The 19,555-nt window shown below is 44.2% G+C and overlaps 3 protein-coding genes across 3 annotated transcripts; all 3 read left to right on the top strand.

The window, feature by feature from the left end:
• Positions 1-1,752: 1,752 nt before the first annotated feature.
• Positions 1,753-12,730, top strand: camk1gb (calcium/calmodulin-dependent protein kinase IGb). The gene is made up of 13 exons (XM_062390996.1): positions 1,753-1,911; positions 3,342-3,447; positions 6,821-6,946; positions 7,025-7,099; positions 7,184-7,322; positions 8,573-8,696; positions 8,799-8,874; positions 9,476-9,588; positions 9,760-9,838; positions 10,496-10,583; positions 10,831-11,168; positions 11,256-11,354; positions 11,605-12,730. The coding sequence occupies exons 1-12, from the start codon at positions 1,782-1,784 to the stop codon at positions 11,311-11,313; spliced, it is 1,452 nt and encodes a 483-aa protein (XP_062246980.1). The 5' UTR covers positions 1,753-1,781; the 3' UTR covers positions 11,314-11,354; positions 11,605-12,730.
• Positions 12,731-14,484: 1,754 nt separating this feature from the next.
• g0s2 (G0/G1 switch 2) lies at positions 14,485-15,180 on the top strand. Its single transcript, XM_062391043.1, has 2 exons — positions 14,485-14,627; positions 14,749-15,180. The coding sequence occupies exon 2, from the start codon at positions 14,769-14,771 to the stop codon at positions 15,120-15,122; it is 354 nt and encodes a 117-aa protein (XP_062247027.1). The 5' UTR covers positions 14,485-14,627; positions 14,749-14,768; the 3' UTR covers positions 15,123-15,180.
• Positions 15,181-16,122: 942 nt separating this feature from the next.
• taf8 (TAF8 RNA polymerase II, TATA box binding protein (TBP)-associated factor) lies at positions 16,123-19,554 on the top strand. The gene is made up of 8 exons (XM_062391030.1): positions 16,123-16,297; positions 16,824-16,986; positions 17,601-17,699; positions 17,787-17,849; positions 17,961-18,085; positions 18,199-18,346; positions 18,430-18,572; positions 19,091-19,554. The coding sequence occupies exons 1-8, from the start codon at positions 16,250-16,252 to the stop codon at positions 19,229-19,231; spliced, it is 930 nt and encodes a 309-aa protein (XP_062247014.1). The 5' UTR covers positions 16,123-16,249; the 3' UTR covers positions 19,232-19,554.
• Position 19,555: the final 1 nt, after the last annotated feature.

The raw sequence follows: 19,555 nt of genomic DNA on the forward strand, positions 1-19,555 counted from the left end.
GGAAAAGTTGAGCATCAGGTTATTTTATCTTTTAGGAGTTTCTCAACTGATTCTGTGTGAATCCCAATAATCATATCACAATTGAATAGACAGTGATGAACAAGCTAATCCATATTGTTTCTGTCATTGATCGGATTCTATAAATCATGAAGCAGTTTGTTGTGTTGGTGTTAAAACCTGTGTGAGGGACAACACAACAGCAAATAGGTCAACAAAAGAAACACAACAAAACGCGTGGACAATGCATCTGTCCAATCAGAGAAGCCTCATAATATCGCTGTATTAATAACATTTAAATAATTAATCCTAGGTGTATAGAACTGCATTTGTTGCCCCCCCCCCCCCCCACACACACACACTTCCGACACCTTCTCTCCTGATTGGAGAAACGACTTCAGCTCGTTCTGGTTCAAAAAGAAAATTACTACACAAATGTGAAATGACCATGACAACCCGTTGGACCTGTAACCACGACAACACGATGAAAAGGTCTTCAAGGGGTGGGGGGATGTGGGGGGGTGGGGGGGTATCGGCCTCGAGGACGAGTCTGTAGCTGGATCTGAAATATCTGTGGAGACTATTTGCAAGGCACCAGCAGGTTTGGTTTGTGTTCAGTAAACAAAGGAACAGAGGAGGCCGACTGTGTCATGGTGACCTGTGTGTGTGTCTGTGTGTGTTTGTGTGTGTGTGTGTGTGTGTGCGCATGTGGCAGGTGACATGATTACCAGATGCAGATTAATACATAAGCCTGTTAAATGTCCCCTCTGCAGACCACAGTGCTCACAGGTTCAGGTTTACACAGGATAACGCTGCAGGGGTGGACACATCAGTCTGTGTGACCACTAACCAGAAGGTCGGTGGTTCGATCTCCAGCTCCTCCACTCCACTGTCTCCCTAGGTGCCCTTGGGCAAGATACTGAACCCTCACTGTTTGCTGTCAGAGACAAGTGTTTGAATGATGTGTAATAAAACTAAACATTTCTATTCAGAACAAAAGTTTTGGTTTTTCCGGTTGAAAATAAATAAAAACAACACAGTATACAAATATACATACATGTAAATATACAAATATATATATAATATAAAAGCATGGAAATTTGAGGGTGCAATGTACATATACTAACTTTATGTTGCTTCATTATTAAATAAGTTATGACTGCGTTTGAAGGATAGTTTGCAGCAGGGGCGTATCCAGGGGCCGGGGGGGGGGGGGGTTCCCAACTTGAAGCAATATTGCTGTGTCCTGTCAGTAAACAAATTAATAAATCAATAAATATGACAATTTGTGAGGAATTCTCTTCCAAGCTTTTTGAAGATATATCCAATGACGTGTGGCTTTGCTCATATCTGTATAGAGCTAACAGTGAACTTACTGAATCAGGAATCATGGACATATAATTGGCCCCTCTGTGTAAATCTAGGCCCCTGACATAGAAACATCATAGATCCGCCTCTGGATCTGGAAAACACAGCAGCTTTTCTTTATTGATCCACTTTCTTTAATATTGTGATTTTCAGAGTGTGTGCGGTTTGGTGCAGAGTTCTTCTATCTGTGCTGAGGAGCGTGCTCAATCTGCTGCGCGCGTACACGTGCACGCACTGGCTCGTGGATGTTATGGTTTCGGTGGAGGAGCAGGACGCACACTTCACTTCCTCCTGATGAACCTGCAGCGCGTGCAGAGAGGAGCGATGCAGCAGCAGCCTGAGGTGGATCCTCTCAGGGAGCACCTGTGAGAGTGTCCGCGCCCCCCACCCCACCCCACCCCTCGCCTCTTCTCTCCATGGATGTAATCTCCGACCTGACGACAGGTGTTAGCCGGGTCCCAGACGCAGTAATCCGTGCAGACCAGGGCGAGCTTTGCGCAGGAGAGTCAGAGCAGCCGAGCTCCTTCAGCAGTGCACCAAGTCCAGGTGAGTCCCAGCACATCCCATCACATCCCAGCACATCCCATTCCACCCCATCACATCCCAGCACACCCCATCACATCCCATCCCATCCCACCAGTGAAGCAGCATCAGCTCCATCAGGGGAACCACCTGTATCTGGAGGAATTACAACCGTTTGCAGAGTTGCATCTTTTGGAGGATTTGTGTTTTCCTCTGTTCCCGCTGAGCAGCAGAGCAGCTTCATTTGTATTCTGAGGGGAACCTTGTGATTCCTCTTGTTCAGTGACGTTGGCTGAGTGGTTCCAGTCTGAGCTGAATCTCTGACCAGCCGCCTGTTTTTGCCGCAGAGTGAGATCTGCTGCTGCAGCCGACTTGTGGCACGAGAGGTGTTGTTATTAGACTTGTTATCCTCTGTGTGTTTACCTGCAGCTACAAGTGTGTGTGTGTGTGTGTGGGGGGGGGGGGGTGAAGAGCAGGAGGTGTTACTCTTCATGTGACCTTTAAAAAGTCTCTGCATTGAAATCTGGATCAGTGACGTGCATCATGTTGTTTGTGCTTTAATCTCCATGAGAATGTGGTTGATCCTCTTCTCCATCGCATGTGATGATGTGAGAGCATCAGAGACATCAGAGCCCATCACTGTATGGGTAGACTGATCTAGAATCAGGCATTAATATGTAGATGTCCTGTTTGACATGTGGATCCATGCAGGAGCAGCACAACAAGAGCTTTTCCCTCCGTCTGGTATCCACAGATTTAATGGCGTTTACTTTAATGCTCAACAAGTGCCTCCGCTCTCTGGCAGTTCAGGTTTTCCTCCTGCGACCTGTTGCAGGTTCGATTCCCTGCTCCTCCTCCTCCACCTCCTCCTCCTCCTCCTCCTCCTCCAGCAAAGAGAGCCGTGACAAGCTCAGGCTTCCATGAGAAGAGAGTCACTAATCCTTTATATAAGAGAAAAGAAGGCAGGTAACTGAAGAGGATAACCTGTTTGTTTAAAGTGTCCTAATCCTCCTGTGTACCTGCTGCTCTGGGATCAGTCATTAGATAAGTTCCCTTGTCCTCAAACTGCACAAGTTCATTATTTAACTTCACATCAGAACTCTGTGTTATTATTACTCCTGGACTTTCAATCTTTAATATTTGGGTCCGAGCAGTGCAGAGAAATTCCAATGCACAGATTCTTCCCCCCCCCCCCGTTCATGCCCAGCAGTGTCGTCCAGTGTGCTCAGAGCCTGACGCTGCCCCCCCCCTCCCCCCTGAGTCAGGTCCAGATCAAATTAGAGCTCCAACAAAGATCTGCTGCGTCCTCCTGGAGACGCCTGCTGTCTCACGACTCGTCTGTGATCCCAGAGGACGTTCTGTCCCTGATGAAGACGGAGTCTGGATACTAAGCTGCAGGATTTTCATCCAGAATCATTCTTGTGCCTTTTCCTCTGTCTCCTCGCGTGTGGAAGAAACCCCCCCGCCAGCAGACATGGGACGTCAGGAGGGTGACTACGTGTGGAAGAAGAACACCGAGAACATCCAGGACGTGTTTGACATCATGGACGAGTTGGGCTCGTAAGTAAATCTCACTCAGATTCATGAGGATGAGGATTATGATCCAGAAATCTTAACGTATAACCAGCTGAGGTTTTGAATTGAACGAGCTGCAGTAAACACTTTTATTTGTGATACTATATTCTCACAATTGTATATGTGACTGTGCACATACATTTACACACATACATGTACAAAATATCATACATGTTTTATATTTATACATTAGATAAAAAGACGTAACTCTTCAGGGTTGATTTCTATATTAATTCTATATTTAATCCATATTCAGATTCTATAGATGATTCTTTCCATTTCTGTTCACATTTGCCTTCCAGTTGTTGATTGAAGGTAAAACAGGTTTGGACCAGTTCCTTGTTACATGTTTTATTGCTGCACGTTGATAAAACCTCAAATAAAACTTTATATTTCAGGGACCAGTTTAATTTGAAGTATTTTCACGACAGAACTTGTGATTAATATGTTTCCAGTGAAGGACAGAACATGTGTTCTCTTCCCACTCGGCCTGGTCGGAGGATCCAGGCTCTCAACGTGCTGTTTGAGTTTCGGGACAGATTACTGCTTTGATAGGATTGACACGAGGAATCCTTCTTTACCGAGGTCTTAGACAACAAGATGATCGCCCCCCCGCCCCGACGGCACCAGGCTGTGGAGTCAGTTCAGGAGTTCATTCACAAAATAAGAAAGATCTTTGTGAATTCTACTCACTAATAAATATAAATAAATGAAAAATCTGCTCGGGTGTCAGGCAGAGCTGAGAAAGATAATCGGTTAATTACTAATTTCACGATCTGAGTCTTAATCTATTTTATTTTTAAGATTAAACTAAAAGTTATGGTTCTAACTTCTCACTTGTTTGGATTTGCTGCTTCTCTTTGTTTAATAGACAAATTAATTAATCAGTGAATTGAGAAAGAGCAAATCATTGGCTAATTTACAATCAGGACACACTGTTTATATTCTCTTCACAGCCCTTATAAACTAATGTGTGAATGTTTTGATACACATCTCTGTATACCACACACACACAAACACACACACACACACACACACACACACACACACACACACACTCACACACTCCCCTGTGCTGGCCTGGTTTGTGTGGGCTCAGCGTTAATCAGCAGCAGGACCTGCAGCTGGAGGCCGGTGGATCAGAGGCGGCTGGTAAATAAAGGCGTGAGTGAATCCAGTGCTGTGACATCAGCTGTGTGTTGTTGGGCAAAACAGTGCGAGCTGCGAGCTGAGGGCGGAGGAGGCGGAACTCATCCGCTGCAGAATACAGAACCAGTTCATAACGTCTCAGCTGCAGCACAGAACCTCGACGTCCAATCAAACACTGAGGCTCCTCGAGGAATCACATCGAAATGCACTAGATCCACATTTTCATCTGGATCTGCACCAAACTGCTTAGAAGAAATCATTAGATCTGTTGTGGTCTGATATTGTTATTGTCTTTTTTAAATCATTGTAATTATGATCATGGGGATTGGTGACGTTGGGTCACATGTCACGTGCACCGTTGGTGTAGTGGAGAGAGAGTGAAGAACACATTTATTGTTTACTTTGTTAGATGCTGTGATTATTAAGCTAATTGTTGCATTTTTAAAATATGTAGAGCGTTTATTTGTTTCTTCAGGAGTAAAGTCGTCTTTTTGTCGTATTCTGAGCATCTCATCAAATGTCTTTGTTTGCAATTCAGATGTTATTGTTTATTGCTTGAAGTTGCAACACATACATATCAGTGCCCATAGCATTTATTTCATCAGAATGCATGAATTATTCTCTGAAAAACGCCCCGACAGAGCATGTTAGAGAAGGAGCCTCCTGATCCGGATCTGCCCCGACATGTAAGATGGTTTCCTGAAGGACTGAAGACGTCTTCCTGCCTCAGTCTGATGACCTCTGGTCTCCTGTCTCCTGTCTCTACAGTGACGACACACAGCACTGAGCCGTTTCACTGGTTTACTCCCTCTTCCTGTCTTCAGTCATCACAGAGTCCGGAGGGAGCGTGGGACAGAAGCAGCTTTTCCCATTGGTCCTCATCATCGCACTCAGAGAAGAAAACATCCTCATGTCTTCCTAGCAACAGGACGCAGCCTCCGAGCCCCTGAATGTCTCATGAGACCCGGAGACGTTTCCGTTCAGTCAACACATTTTAATCTGAGAAGCACTCGAGTTCACCCCAGTGCCGTCGGATCGCCTGATTGCTTCGTGTTTTGGGGCTTGATTGATAATTTCCCCTGAGAGTCACAATGAGCTTCGTCAGCCGAGGACCAATCAGCTGAGCGACGGGATGTGAAGCAGCGTTTCACAACAACATCCTCATCATGTGACTCAGTCAATTGGCTACAAGGGAAATCCAACAGGAAGCAGTTATGGTTCACATCAGGGTTTAAAAGAAAAGAGACACAAGGCTGCTCGTGTTCATTCTCTCATCCCAGTAAAGATGACAACACAACCTGTCCTGTACCTGAGTGTGAGAGCTTGTTGTTCCCGAGGATCACTGCTGCTGCTGCACCCCCCCCCCGCCCCCCCACGGCCCTCAGCCACCGGCCGTGTCCGTTACGTCAGGGATAAGGACTCTAATCCTCCCGCTAGGACAACTATTCCCAGACAGCTCTGAGGAAGGCATGCACACGGAGCAGCACAGTGATAAGTCACTGACGTGTGAACAGTTAAACCTCAGAGATCTTCATTACGTCTTAATTGAGCCCCAGATATTTGTTGTGTTCGTTTCACGATGCAATGCAATTAGGCAAAATCCTAATAAATCCATAAAATCACACAGATCGGAAAAAGAGCATTTCAGTGTTGATGTTTTATTGTTAATGTACAATTTAAACCTTTATTGATCGGACAGCCTGTGAAAGAAGGAGAGGGAACTGCAGCTGGAGTCAGATCTGCAGAGGACTGAGCCTCAGTTCATGTTGTGAGCCACCGGGGGCTCCAGTTAAAAAGTGTTTATTTGAACATTATAAAGTTTCAAACATCAAACACCTTTACTTCTTCTTGTCTTTCTTTACAGATCAATTTTATATCCGGTTTGTTTAAATCTGCACGAGACACACGTTGTGTAAATGATAGCTGGAGGTTTTGAGGTGGCTCAGGGCTAGTGGCAGTACTTTGAAATCAATTTTTCCAAACTATTTTTCAGATTAAAAGCTCTAACATTTCCCCATAAAATCAAACATTATTAAATCTTCTTTAGAGCATTTCAAACGACAGAACTGCAAATAAACTCAGAATTCAGGATTTAATTTGTCATATAAAATGTTGAAGTGGAGTTGAGAGTCGACCCATCAAGCAGCCGGTGTGTTTTCAAAGTGTCACGTTGTCCTGATGGAGTGTGTGTCTGTGTGTTGATGAACAGAGGAGCCTTCTCCGAGGTCTACATGGTGAAGGAGAAGAAGACGGGGAAGATGTTTGCCATGAAGTGTGTGAAGAAGAAGCAGAAGAAGGACCTGAATCTGGAGAACGAGATCGCCGTGTTGAGAAGGTGAAGCTTCAGATCTCGTTTCTTATTCTCTCTCTCGTCCGATCTGCTTCTTACTCAAAGTCTCGTTTCCTCAAACAGAATCAAACATGACAACGTGGTGGGGATGGAGGATTTGTACGAGAGTCAGACTCACTTCTACCTCATCATGGAGCTGTGAGTTCTCCAGCTGTTCTCCTGTGGTTAACTAAAGGATTTTTAAGAAGACAGAATGTAACAGCAGTGGTTTGTTGGTTCCAGCGTGTCAGGCGGAGAGCTCTTTGACCGTATCCTGGACCGGGGGGTGTACTCGGAGAAGGACGCCAGCCGGGTGATCCAGCAGGTGCTGCAGGCCGTCAGCTACCTGCACCAGAACGCCGTGGTGCACCGGGACCTCAAGGTACAAACCTGGAGTCATTCAAATACAAATGTTTATACTGGAGGAGCTGAACTGTTGGTTTGTTATATGTTTCTGAAGGTTTCATCAAGTTACATTTCAGACTTTTAAAGACCAGAATTGATGGAATTTAAATCCAATATCAATGAAGGAATATAAAGAGTCATGAACTTGATATTATTAAGACCTACTTAACATATTTAAGTCCTAGTACTTCATATATTAACATATTTAAGACATAGTACTTCATATATTAACATATTTAAGACCTTTTAAGGCCCCAAATTTAGATTTTTCAATTTTAGACCATGGAAACTCTGGTATATACATTTCAGGTTTACTTGATCAATTTAAAACTATATTTTTTATTTCTGTATATATAATTTGAGGGTCGCATGATCTCTTCTATCTCACACTTTCTCATTTTAATGCTTAAAGAAACAGTTTTAAACTCTCTCTTGCTGAGAGTTGCACCAGAACTCGTATCTGAGGATTCAGGTTGTTTATCTGAGGTCGACATGTCCACCGGTAACACAACACACCTGCCGGCCCGTGTGTGTCGGAGCAGTGACGTCAGATCTTGTTTGTTATGCGTCTCTGCTGAGAGCAGTCGTGTCCTGAGGCGTTCTGGTGTCAGGGCGTCCGTCCATCCGTCCGTCTGTCCTTCTGTCCCACTGCTGTCAACGAGATATCTCATGCAGGGGATTTCTTCAAATCAGGCACAAATGTTTCACTTCAACCTAAAGATGAACTGCTGAGGTTTTGGTTGTCAAATGTCAAAGGTCTCTGTGACTTCATCACAATGATCTGCACAAACACTGAGGATCAGAAGATGAAGATAATCTGCACAAACACGAGAGATTATTTATCAGTGTGGAGCTGTGACTGTCTGGATTCTGTTTCCCTTGCACTGAGCCAATAAACTGTTTCCTGGCTATAGTTTCAAATTTACCATAAAAGAGCGCAGCTAATCTTCTTATCTAACTCCTGGCAAGAAAAATCCCCCAAAATCTGGAACTATCCCTGAAAGTTTATGGTTAATACGTCCATAAATATCTAGTTTGAATTTCAGAAGAAGCTTCATTGACGGATTTGACACTTTTCATCCAAAGTGAAATAGATGAGATCGTGTCTCAGGGGATGAGATGTTCCTCATGAGGATGAGATGTTCCTCATGAGGATGAGATGTTCCTCCTGAGGATGAGATGTTCCTCATGAGGAAGGTGAACGGCTCTGTGTTTGTTCCCCTGCAGCCGGAGAACATCCTCTTCTACAGCCCGGAGGAGAACTCCAAGGTCATGATCAGTGACTTCGGCCTCTCGAAGATGGTGGACAACGACATCATGTCCACCGCCTGTGGAACTCCGGGATACGTAGGTGAGGAGCTCTCATGAGTGATGAGTGGAACTTCACAGAGTGCTGGTGGGTCAGAGAAGATCAGTCTGGACAGGATGTAATATTCATACCTGTCGGTTTCAGCTCCAGAGGTTCTGGCCCAGAAGCCGTACAGTAAAGCTGTGGACTGCTGGTCCATCGGAGTCATCACCTACATCCTGTAAGTTTAAACCACAGGAACTTTACATGACAAATCTCATTTCCCTATTTGAAATAGACATAAATACAAATTGTTGTATATAAATATATACAAATAAACTAATACAGTATATAAAAAGACAAAGGTGCTATTATGAAAATATTAAAAAAGACACACACATTTAAACATCTATATATTAAGAGAGAAAACAGACAATGAACAATAGAACACATGTAAAAATTCAAAAAAACTGTCAAAAAATAGTTTCCCAACCCTCCTCATAATGATAATTCTGATAATAATAATTAAAAAATAAAGATAGGGGGAAGATAAATAAAGATAAGAAGTGTATCCAGTCAAAAATTAAAGTTAAGTAAATGGTCTTATGAGGAATCAGTCAAAAAATAAATGAATAAATAAAGAATTTGCTGCATTTTAATTTGAGACATCAGGTGAGTATTTACTCCGAAGTTGATCCTGAAACACAACCTGCACACAGAATAATGAAGCTGTGACTGACACACACTGCTACACACACTGTCACACACACTACACAGCGATGCACCTTATTGTAGAGTATTTGATATGTTCCTGTGTTAATAAACTGATCTCATCCCTGCAGACTCTGTGGATATCCTCCTTTCTACGAAGAGAGCGAGACGCGACTCTTCTCCAAGATCATGAAGGCTCAGTACGAGTTCGACTCGCCCTTCTGGGACGACATCTCGGAATCTGGTAAAGCTGCAGATCATAGAGACGTGTTGTATTGTTGTGTGTCTTCTGCTGCAGCTGCTTCGTGTCAACACACACACAGACACACACACACACACACACACACACACACACACACACACACACACACACACACTCCCTCTGCTCTAAACTCCATCATCTCTCTCTCTGCAGCTAAGGACTTCATCCGCAACATGATGCAGAAGAATCCAAACATGCGCTTCAGCACAGACCAGGCCCTCAGACATCCCTGGTGAGTGTCACAGCCTCGAGGATTATAGTATTTATAATGATAATAAACTTTATTCATATCAAAACACAGTAACTGTGTCTAGACTTTACAAGATCACAATGATAACAATTGAAGGCAAACAAAGGGAAACAGTTAAAAAGCGATTTACAGATCTCACAGTTCCACAGGTAAAGAAATAAAAAGTTACAGAGGAGAAAAGAGTAAAATTATACATTATGACATATAAAAATATAAAAAAGACAGTAAGATCCAAACCAGGAGAAAAATGGGATCAGTGTGGAATGATGAGTCCGGTGCAAAGGAAATCTAGAAATCTATTAACTGGCAGCCAATGAAGAGAATCTAAAATCAGTGTAATGTGCTAGAAATAACTATAAACAATTGATTAATTACGACTGTAAAGTTGTTTTTCTTGAGCAGTTACTTCTTGTTTTATGCATTTTCACAGTAAAAGTTTCCATATGCACTTTACATCTCTCCGAAGTTATAAAAACCTTGAATCTTGAATAATTAGAGAGCTTTGCTTTTCACCATGTAGATCATGCTTGTTAGATTTATTATAGTTTATTGAGACTTTGAGTCGATGTGATGAAACATGAGGGAACAGTTCCCTCACAGGATTAAATCTAACATCCTTCTCCTTCCTCTGTTTCTCAGGATCATCGGAAAGACGGCGCGCAGCCAGGACATCTACTATTCAGTCAGCGTTCAGATCCAGAAGAACTTCGCCAAGTCCAAGTGGAAGGTCGGTCCTCCTTGAGTTCTTGACCTCCATGTGGTAAACTCATTTAGCAGCTGCAGTTTATAGCAGATTAATCGTGAGCCGTCCTTAATCTTCCCTGATTAAGGACGGTTTAATAAGATATTGTTCTGTGATCAAGGCCATTGAGTGGAGATCGAGGGCTGAAAGTCCACTTCAGTGTTCCGGAGTTAACAATGTGAGGTCTTCAGGTTGAGGAAGTGGTCTCACGTCTCCATGTCTCCGTCCACAGCAAGCCTTCAACGCGGCCGTGGCCATCAACCACATGAAGAAGCTGCAGCAGGCCCACTCCGAGCAGCTGGTGAGACATCCCAGCATCCCGGACATCAAGGTCATCGGCGTGTCCCCCCCGACCGTCCACAAGCGGCTCGACCCGGACAAGCTGGACCCGGAGGTCGGCGGGGGGGCCCAGGGGACGAGTCTCATCCCCCTGCCCGCGAGCCCCATCGAACCCAAGAGCCACTACCAGACGCTGAAGACCACTCAGAGCCAGGGCCCCGCCCACCACGCTCCGGCCATATCCGAGCAGGGGAAGCACGTGTACCACTCGGAGCCCGCCAACCTCAACGGGTTCGTACCGGCTGCAGCGGCCCAGTTCTGCCCATGTGACCGGAGTGGACCGGACCGGTGACACCAACTCTCTGCTTTGCTTTTCAGATTCTGTCCAAACCGAAGTGGAAAGACGGTGCAGACCGGAGTCTGCTCGGTCATGTGAAGGCTGCGTGAAGTTCACACGGAAAAAAAGCATTTTACTCGGTAAGTATTTCAATATGGATTACAATACTAATCAAATGTATGAATCACACATACAAATATAGATGCACACCACATCCTTCCACCATGTTATTGTGTAACCTCGCTTAAAAATCAACCAAGAAACAAACAAACAAACAAACAAACAGGGCTGAAAACACAAGCTAGCTACTAAAGGAAACGTGAGATCCTTGTTAGCGTTCTGTTCCCGAACACTGTGTCTCACTCCGGGTGTGTTTGCTGCCCCCTGCAGGTCAGTGTTGCCGTGCTTACCCAGCATGCAGCTGTTTTGCGTTGGCAGCTCCCCCCCCCCACCCGGCACTGCGAGCGAGAGGTTCCTCTGCCGGACCCGAGCAGGTCTGCGAGGTCCACACGGGCTGACGGACATTTTCCTTTTTGGAATGAGTGCCAATGAAGCTTCCCGACACACAACTACACACACGTACACACACACACACTTTGATTGACAGGGTAGACTTCAGTTCAGCAGCTTTCAGAGGACTGACCCTCGTAGACGGGGACGAGTCGAGCTGCTCCTCTTGGACGTCCGTCCCGCTGACCCTGAAGCAGTCGCTGACCTCAGATGTCTCACAGACTGATTTCTAAAACCCTGACTCCAGATCAGGTTGATTTTAAATCGCCAGCAGCACTTTGTCGTCCAGGTTTTGTAGAATCGTGAAAAACGTGTCGTCTGAAAAAGAAGATTCACGACGGATGTTTCCCGCCGCGCTTCATCGTGTGTGAAGCTTCGACCCGGAAACCGACCGGCTTCTGGAAGTAGAATCTTCAAACCGTCACGAACATGATGCATGATTAATTATAAGGATAATAATCAACTGTTGTAAAGATGTGCTGTGTTTTATTTTTTCTAAAGTTTCTTTCTTTTGTGTTTAAAAATAATAAGTTACGATAAAATGTAAAATGAGATAAAAGATTATAACGAGATGATCGATGTTCAAACTGACGAATCGTAAACGAGTCCAGTTTGACTTCCGTCCACCTGATAGAACACAGAACCTGCTGATGGTCTCTGTACCAGACGCTCACTTCCTGTACCAGACGTTCACTTCCTGTACCAGACGCTCACTTCCTGTACCAGACGTTCACTTCCTGTACCAGACGCTCACTTCCTGTACCAGACGTTCACTTCCTGTACCAGACGCTCACTTCCTGTACCAGACGTTCACTTCCTGTACCAGACGTTCACTTCCTGTACCAGACGTTCACTTCCTGTACCAGACGCTCACTTCCTGTACCAGATGCTCACTTCCTGTACGTGCTTCATTCCGACTCTGCAGCCGTGTAGCTTTGTATCGATCCATCTAGTGAGATGTGGATTCCTGTGCGCTCATCAATCATCAATAAACGTTTATGCAGAACTTTTGCCTCCATTTTATTATTTCCACTTTATTTCTGCATTTTATTGTCTTGACTCTTTCACCTCTCAAGGAGACAAAAGACCAAGACACCTGATAAATATAAGTCACTGATTATTGTTCATGATGATTTGGTTTCCATGATAATTGTTGGAGCAGGATTGTGTTCAAAGTTATTTGTTGCCACTGAGCAGTGATGTTGAAAATAGAATAAAAAGAATAAATGTGAATCTGATCAAATGTTCAATTCAAGACTATTTATTAATTGGAGATTCTCTTTGTATCTATTTTCTTTTTGTTGTTGTTTGAGTATCATATGTTTTATTTACAACAGACAGTAAGAACAACTCAGAACAAGTATTACTAAACTACAGACTGAATTTTCAGAAAGAAGCAACATTTTAATGTCGAATCATAATTAGAAATCTAAGCGATTATGACTTATTTATTTTTTGTTTTCTTGTGAATCTTTATTTTCCAGAGGAGGATTAAAGGGAACTGACTCTTTGTTCCTGATTCTGCGACCCGACCGTGTTTCTCTAATTAAACCGACCTCCGAGCCAATTATCCGGCCTCAGTAGATTAGATAACAGGATTAGTGAAAGCAGTGTATTTAGAGCAGCAGGTAAATTACACTAAGCTCAGAGGTACACGTCCTCACATTTAAGCTTTCACCAAAAACATGTGAGACATGAAGCTGGATATTCTCACTGATAATCTGAATATAAGTTTCAGGGTCATATCTTGATCTGCAGTTTATTAACGCTCATGTGGAAACAATGAAAAAATTTCTCTTTCAGACAATTTCCTCACGATCAGCTTTTAAATGACAGAAAAGTATTACGTGTACTTTTACGTGTACTTTTACACAAACAAATCCCTGTGTGTCCTCGGCCCTCGCTCCTGTTCACACATCTACACACATGTTAAACCCTTCCTCCGCCCCCCCACCCCCACATGGCTCCCTTGATGAAGGCCGGAGTGCAGACAGAACGTCCATTCAGGGTGAGGAACCCGGAGATGTGGGGCAAAGGTCCCCAAACAAACTCCACCTCCTCCCAGCAGCGTAACTGGGGAGATCTCGGCGGTGATGGTTGAGGAACCGCTCGGCTCCAGATGTGACTCAGCGGTTGTTTTGAATTTAGCCTCATTTCATCACGATTGAGCAAAAGTTCATCCGTGGAGTTGAAGAGGATTTATTTGTTCTGGTCCCTCGTCTGGGTTTTTTCCTGCAATATTTATTTGTGTTGTTTTGGCCGATTTTCCACCAACATGCAGTCGTCTCGTGATGTTGTCGTTTTTCTGTCTCTGTGTGTTACAAAGATCAGACGCATTTCACAACTCTCCCGTCTGAGCGCAACTCCCCCGGCTGCTGCAGCAATGGAACGAGGTCAAAGGGCAGAGGGCTTCAGACACACACACACACACACACACACACACACACACACACACACACACCATGACTTCAGGGGACGTTACAGTGACTCACAATGATGCCCTAACCTTGACCTTGACCCTGAACCTGAACTATATCTTGATTTACCTTATAGGAAATTGCATTTTGTCCCCATTATGAGGACAAGACCCCACAACAGGAGTAACACCTGCACCCAATGATGTGTAACGTGCAGAAACGTGCAGGAGTTAAGTGTCTGTATTATTGATTCATCCGTCTTCTACACTCATGACGGATGGAGTTCTTCTAGAACTTTTCCCCAGAAGACCTAATTTGCCAAACAGGCGGTTGCAGCACCAGTGGCCTCATGAATATTCATTTTGTCTCCACTGTGGGAGTTGACCTGACTCCACTGGTGCTTAAATGGCCCAGTTTGTCTGTTGTCTCTCTGCCTGGGAATTCCCGTTCAGACCGAACACTGAGGAACTCGCGGTGTCCTTCAAAGTGAGTATCTGCGTGGGACACGTTTCAATTCATCCACTTTGTTTGTGAGATAATCTGCAACTCTTGGTTAATTCGGTTTAAACTAAATACCTGGATTCAATCTCTGTCTTTCCATCAACAGACCAAACAAGTTGCACAAATATGCAAACCATCGGTGAGATCATCCCATTCGCTAAGGAGGTGCTGAACCAGAGGCCCAACTGGGGCATGCTGAAGATCTACACGCTGGGCTCCACCCTGGCGATGCTGGGAGTGGTGGGTGGACTGGTGGAGACGGTTCTGCTGCCGTTTGCGGAGCAGGAGCCGGCAGAGGACGCATCGGTGGAGCTGGTGAAGGAGAAGAGGGAGGACAGGGAGGTGTGGAAGTCACACACCACCTTTGTTTGCCTGGAAGTGGTGGATGTGCTGGAGACGGTGGTGTTGGAGGCCCGGGTCAAGCACCTGGTGTCTCAGCCTCCTGCTTACATGCTTCATAAAGAAACTCTGGTCTACTGATGTGAATAGACACGGAATTTTTTCTCCGGCTGGTGAATAAATCATCGTGTTAAACTGGTTCTTCTTCTCTTCTGATTCTTTCATTTAGATTTGGTCGATGTTGAATAAGTTCATAAAAAAAACTGGTTCAATAGAATCAGAAACGTACATATGTGATGAGTGTGATGGCAAAACATATAATATGTGTGATTTAATTCACTTTACACTTTAACACATTCAGGTTGTATTTTTAAAATAGAAATGTATAAATTATTGGGAATATAAGGGCTCAAACTAATCCTAATTCAAATATGATGAATTTTTCTGGTTGATCAATTGATTATTTAAACTATAAACATACAACTATATTGTAAATGTGTTTTTTTCCAAACAACAGACCAAATTAAGTTTCTTAACTTTTGAACAGAACTTGAAACAGGAAATACTCAGATGGAACTAAGAGATGTTTAAAAACAACAACTGAAATTAATCATAGAAATAGCTGCGTCAAGTTTGAAAGGAAACACATATTTCACGTTTGATGTTTATAATGAACTGAATTTAATACCTTTCATTTTAGTCCATACTTTTTTGACCATGGATTTTTATGAAGCACATTTAACCTTGGTAGATCAGTGTTATACAAATAAAGTCATTATAATGAGATTATCTGCACATACAGATCTAATATCCCTCTGAGTATGAGCTGTAGTTTATGTTCAGCAGTTCCGAAAATAACACGAGAAGTGGAAGTTACAGAAATTAGGTCAAAAAGTTGAGGTGGTATAAAAAAAACTTGTTTTATGTGAAATGAAAGATTAAGTGATTAAATCTCAAAGGAACTAATTCATAATTTATAGCTGATGTGATTGAAGCAGCTGTGAAATGATGAAAACTGTATTTCATCATTTTCATCTCCAGAGCCCAAGACTTCCTTAAGTGTAATTCTGAATTCAAACACTAGGCGGCGGGAGCGAACGCGCTGCTGCAATGACCACATCCGGTCCTGTGACGGAAGCGACGTCACAGAGCCGCGCCGTGTTTACCTATCGGCGGCTGAAAAGCGTCGTTGGTAAAAACAAAAATAATAAAGTCGCATTCGCAGTGAAATCAAATAATTTGACCAGTTGGACGTGAGATAAATAAAGATGGCGGATCCCGCGGTGGTGGCGGGAGGTGCTCTGAGCACAAGCGGGGTAAGAGACGCGCTGGAGCCGCTGTTAGCAGCCGAGTGTGTGCGGGGTTAGCGCGTTAAGCTAAACGTCACAGTCAACTGCGTGTTAGTTAGCAGGGAGCTAACATAACCAGCAGTGAGTCACAGTTACGAGCAGTGAGTTTAAATAACCAGCATGGAGCTAAGATAACCAGCAGCTAGTTACTATAACCAGCAGGGAGTTAAGATAACCAGCATGGAATAACAGTAACCAGCAGTGAGTTTTAATAAACAGCAGTTAGTAACAATAAGCAGGAACTAGTTTAGATGAACAGAAGTTAGTTAAAATAACCAATAGATCAACATGTTGATATTGTTTTTATATTTACAACCAGGATAATAACTTTATATGTTGAGGGCAGAGAATGCAGCACCTTGTTTTTATCTCTATGAGACAAACTGATTTGTGAATATGATACAAACAAAATTGTATTGATTGGTTGATATAGAATAATTTGAGCTCAGTGTTGCGTTGGTTACCTTCACGTTGTGTTTCCTTGTGTGCTCAGCGTGGGGGGGGCAGCAGTAAAGCAGCTTCCAGCCCTGCAGAGAACTACCAGCTGGCCCGACGGCGCACCCTGCAGGTGGTGGTCAGCGCCCTCCTGACCGAGTGCGGCTTCGAGAGCGCGGAGAAGGCGGCGGTGGAGACGCTCACTGAGATGATGCAGAGCTGTGAGTCTGAATCCGTGAAGCGCTGCTCTCTAGACTCTGAGGATTTACCACGACTGTTTCTCTGAGAGCTGCGTGTGTGAATGTTTGTGTTGATCATAATGAACTGACCCTGTGACACTCGCTCATGTCGTCATGTCTCTCAACGTGGGGCTGATGCACCTTTTCCTCTACGAGCCTCACAATTATTTAATGCATTTCAATTAGAATTCAGTAGCAGGCCTGTTGTCAGTGCTGGTAACTGTTGGCAGGACGTCACCAAACACTACTGCGTTATAACTTCTCTCACTTTGAGATATTGCCGGGGCAGAACTTGAAGCATAATGCTACATCTTACAAAGAGAAAAGACAGAGCCGTTCACAGAGAGACTCATAAAAAGCACTTGTTCAGTATTTCGCTGTCTTAACTAGAGAGTCCAGGTGTCAATAAAAACATAATATCAGGAATCACTACTAGAGGAAATGTTATAATAGGTGCAAACCTGTTGAATTATGTTGAGAACACGTCTTAACCTTAATAGCAACTTGCCCTCATTGTAAATATAACCTTTTAATGTTTGTTGACAATAATATCATCTATTGCATTTGTTGATGATTCCTACAAACCTTGTTCGCAGATATAAGTGAAATCGGTCGCTGTGCTAAATCTCACTGTGAACACACGGCCAGGAGCGTCCCCACCCTGTCGGACACGGTGGTCACACTCATTGAAATGGGTGAGTCCCGGAGGAGTAGGATTAATTACAGATTGCTGACATGGTGAAATATCAATGAGGTCACTTCCTCTGTTTGTGTCACTGCAGGTTTCAATGTGGACACGCTGCCGGTTTATGCTAAACGGTCACAGAGGATGGTGATAACTGCTCGTAAGTCTGCGCTGTTCTCTCCGCTAGTTATTCAAATATAACAACTGAAGAAAAGCAGTTCTTGTCTTTGTTGATTTCAACCGTGACCAATTCCCTTTTCTCTTATCTCAGCTCCAGTGACGAACCACCCAGTGACTCCCAGAGCTCTGTCAGCCGGACAGAAACGCACACACCCGGCTCACATCCCCAGTCACTTCCCAGAGTTTCCTGACCCCCACACGTACATCAAAACACCGGTGAGTCAAAGCTTTATAGAGCGAGTTGTCAGTCCTGGTGTCAGTTGTTGACACAAACCTCACTTTGTGTGGCAGATCAAGTTCAGAGAGTCTTCTGTTTCTTCTTTCTGCAGACGTTCAGAGAGCCTGTGTCGGATTACCAGGTGGTGAGAGAGAAGGCAGCGACTCAGAGGAGAGACGTGGAGCGAGCGCTCACACGCTTCATGGCCAAGACGGGAGAAACTCAGAGCCTCTTCAAAGACGACATCACTGCCTTCCCATGTGAGCGACCTACCAGTTTCTTTTTTGCCATCAAACGCACGTTGTTCTCCGATGAGTTCTAATCTCTGTGACTGTGTTACCAGTGATCGCAGCGCGGCCAAGCACCATCCCGTATCTCAGCGCCCTCCTGCCGTCTGAGCTGGAGCTGCAGACTCTGGAGGAGACGGACTCGTCTGAGCAGGACGACCAGACGGACAGCGAGAACCAAACAGGACACAACATCAGTGTAAGTGTCACAGCTCGTGTTTCCTCTACATCCCACTCCCAAGGTTTTCACGGGTGTGTGGAATTCATGCTTGTATAGATTTATAGAATAGTTTTTAAATGACTTGCTGGTTGTTACATCTTTCTTATGTTATTCTTTCATGTATATAGATGGGTGAGACAATTTAAGGGAGAAAGTGTCTTAGGCGACTTCCACTCTACTGTTTTATTTAGTAAACACACCACTCTGCGGTGTTAAAGCTGCTGAAACAGAGACCTTTGGAAACTCTGAGGCTGTGTTCAAGTCAAGACGTGTGGATGTGTGTGAGCTGCAGTGACTTCCGGTTGTTTCTGTTTAAATAACGTATAATCTGCCAGCTGGTGAGTTTATAGAGGGAATGATTTGTAGATTGTTCTTAGTCCCCCGTGGGCTCTAGCTCCAGATTTCATGCCCAGACATGAGTGATGTCAATGTTCTCATCCAACCCAGAGTGTTAACTGCTCTGTGATGATTGCTCTTGCTCCGTCTCCCTCGTTCAGGATGATCCCGGAGCCGATAAAGAGAACTCTCTGCTTCCTCCCGGTGCCATCGTCCCCTCGGCAAAGGTCACAGAGGACAACGTGATCGACAACCCGTACCTCCGCCCGGTGAAGAAACCCAAATTGAGGCGGAAGAAATGAGTCTGGACCCAACTGAGCCAACGGACTCACATTTGCCACAGCGGCTCGGTCAGGATCTGAACCTCCCCGGTGCCGGGACCAGCGGCTGCTTTTCCTCAGCGCTGGGACGAGAACCGCTGTAGACTTTGGCAAACTGACTTCTATTGACTTGTTTATTTGTGTTTGTTTACAGTCGTTTTTTTCAGGAGGAACTCACTTTGTGTATAATTTGTTTGTAAGCGGCTTCGTTGTGTAAAATACAAACACAAGAATTCTGTCATTTTGTGAATAAAAGAAAAATAACTTTCTTTCTTTTGAATTCTGAGATAAATAACTTTACTTGAC

The sequence above is a fragment of the Platichthys flesus genome, chromosome 7, assembly GCF_949316205.1.
Source record: "Platichthys flesus chromosome 7, fPlaFle2.1, whole genome shotgun sequence".
Lineage (NCBI taxonomy): Eukaryota > Metazoa > Chordata > Actinopteri > Pleuronectiformes > Pleuronectidae > Platichthys > Platichthys flesus.

Coding starts and splice junctions, on each gene's coding strand:
- camk1gb (XM_062390996.1), top strand. CDS start 1,782: ATGGATGTAATCTCCGACCTGACGACAGGTGTTAGCCGGGTCCCAGAC. Junction 6,947..7,024: donor GAGATCGCCGTGTTGAGAAG/GTGAAGCTTCAG, acceptor TTCCTCAAACAG/AATCAAACATGACAACGTGG. Junction 7,323..8,572: donor TGGTGCACCGGGACCTCAAG/GTACAAACCTGG, acceptor GTTCCCCTGCAG/CCGGAGAACATCCTCTTCTA.
- g0s2 (XM_062391043.1), top strand. CDS start 14,769: ATGCAAACCATCGGTGAGATCATCCCATTCGCTAAGGAGGTGCTGAAC.
- taf8 (XM_062391030.1), top strand. CDS start 16,250: ATGGCGGATCCCGCGGTGGTGGCGGGAGGTGCTCTGAGCACAAGCGGG. Junction 16,298..16,823: donor GTGCTCTGAGCACAAGCGGG/GTAAGAGACGCG, acceptor TTGTGTGCTCAG/CGTGGGGGGGGCAGCAGTAA. Junction 17,700..17,786: donor GGTCACACTCATTGAAATGG/GTGAGTCCCGGA, acceptor GTGTCACTGCAG/GTTTCAATGTGGACACGCTG.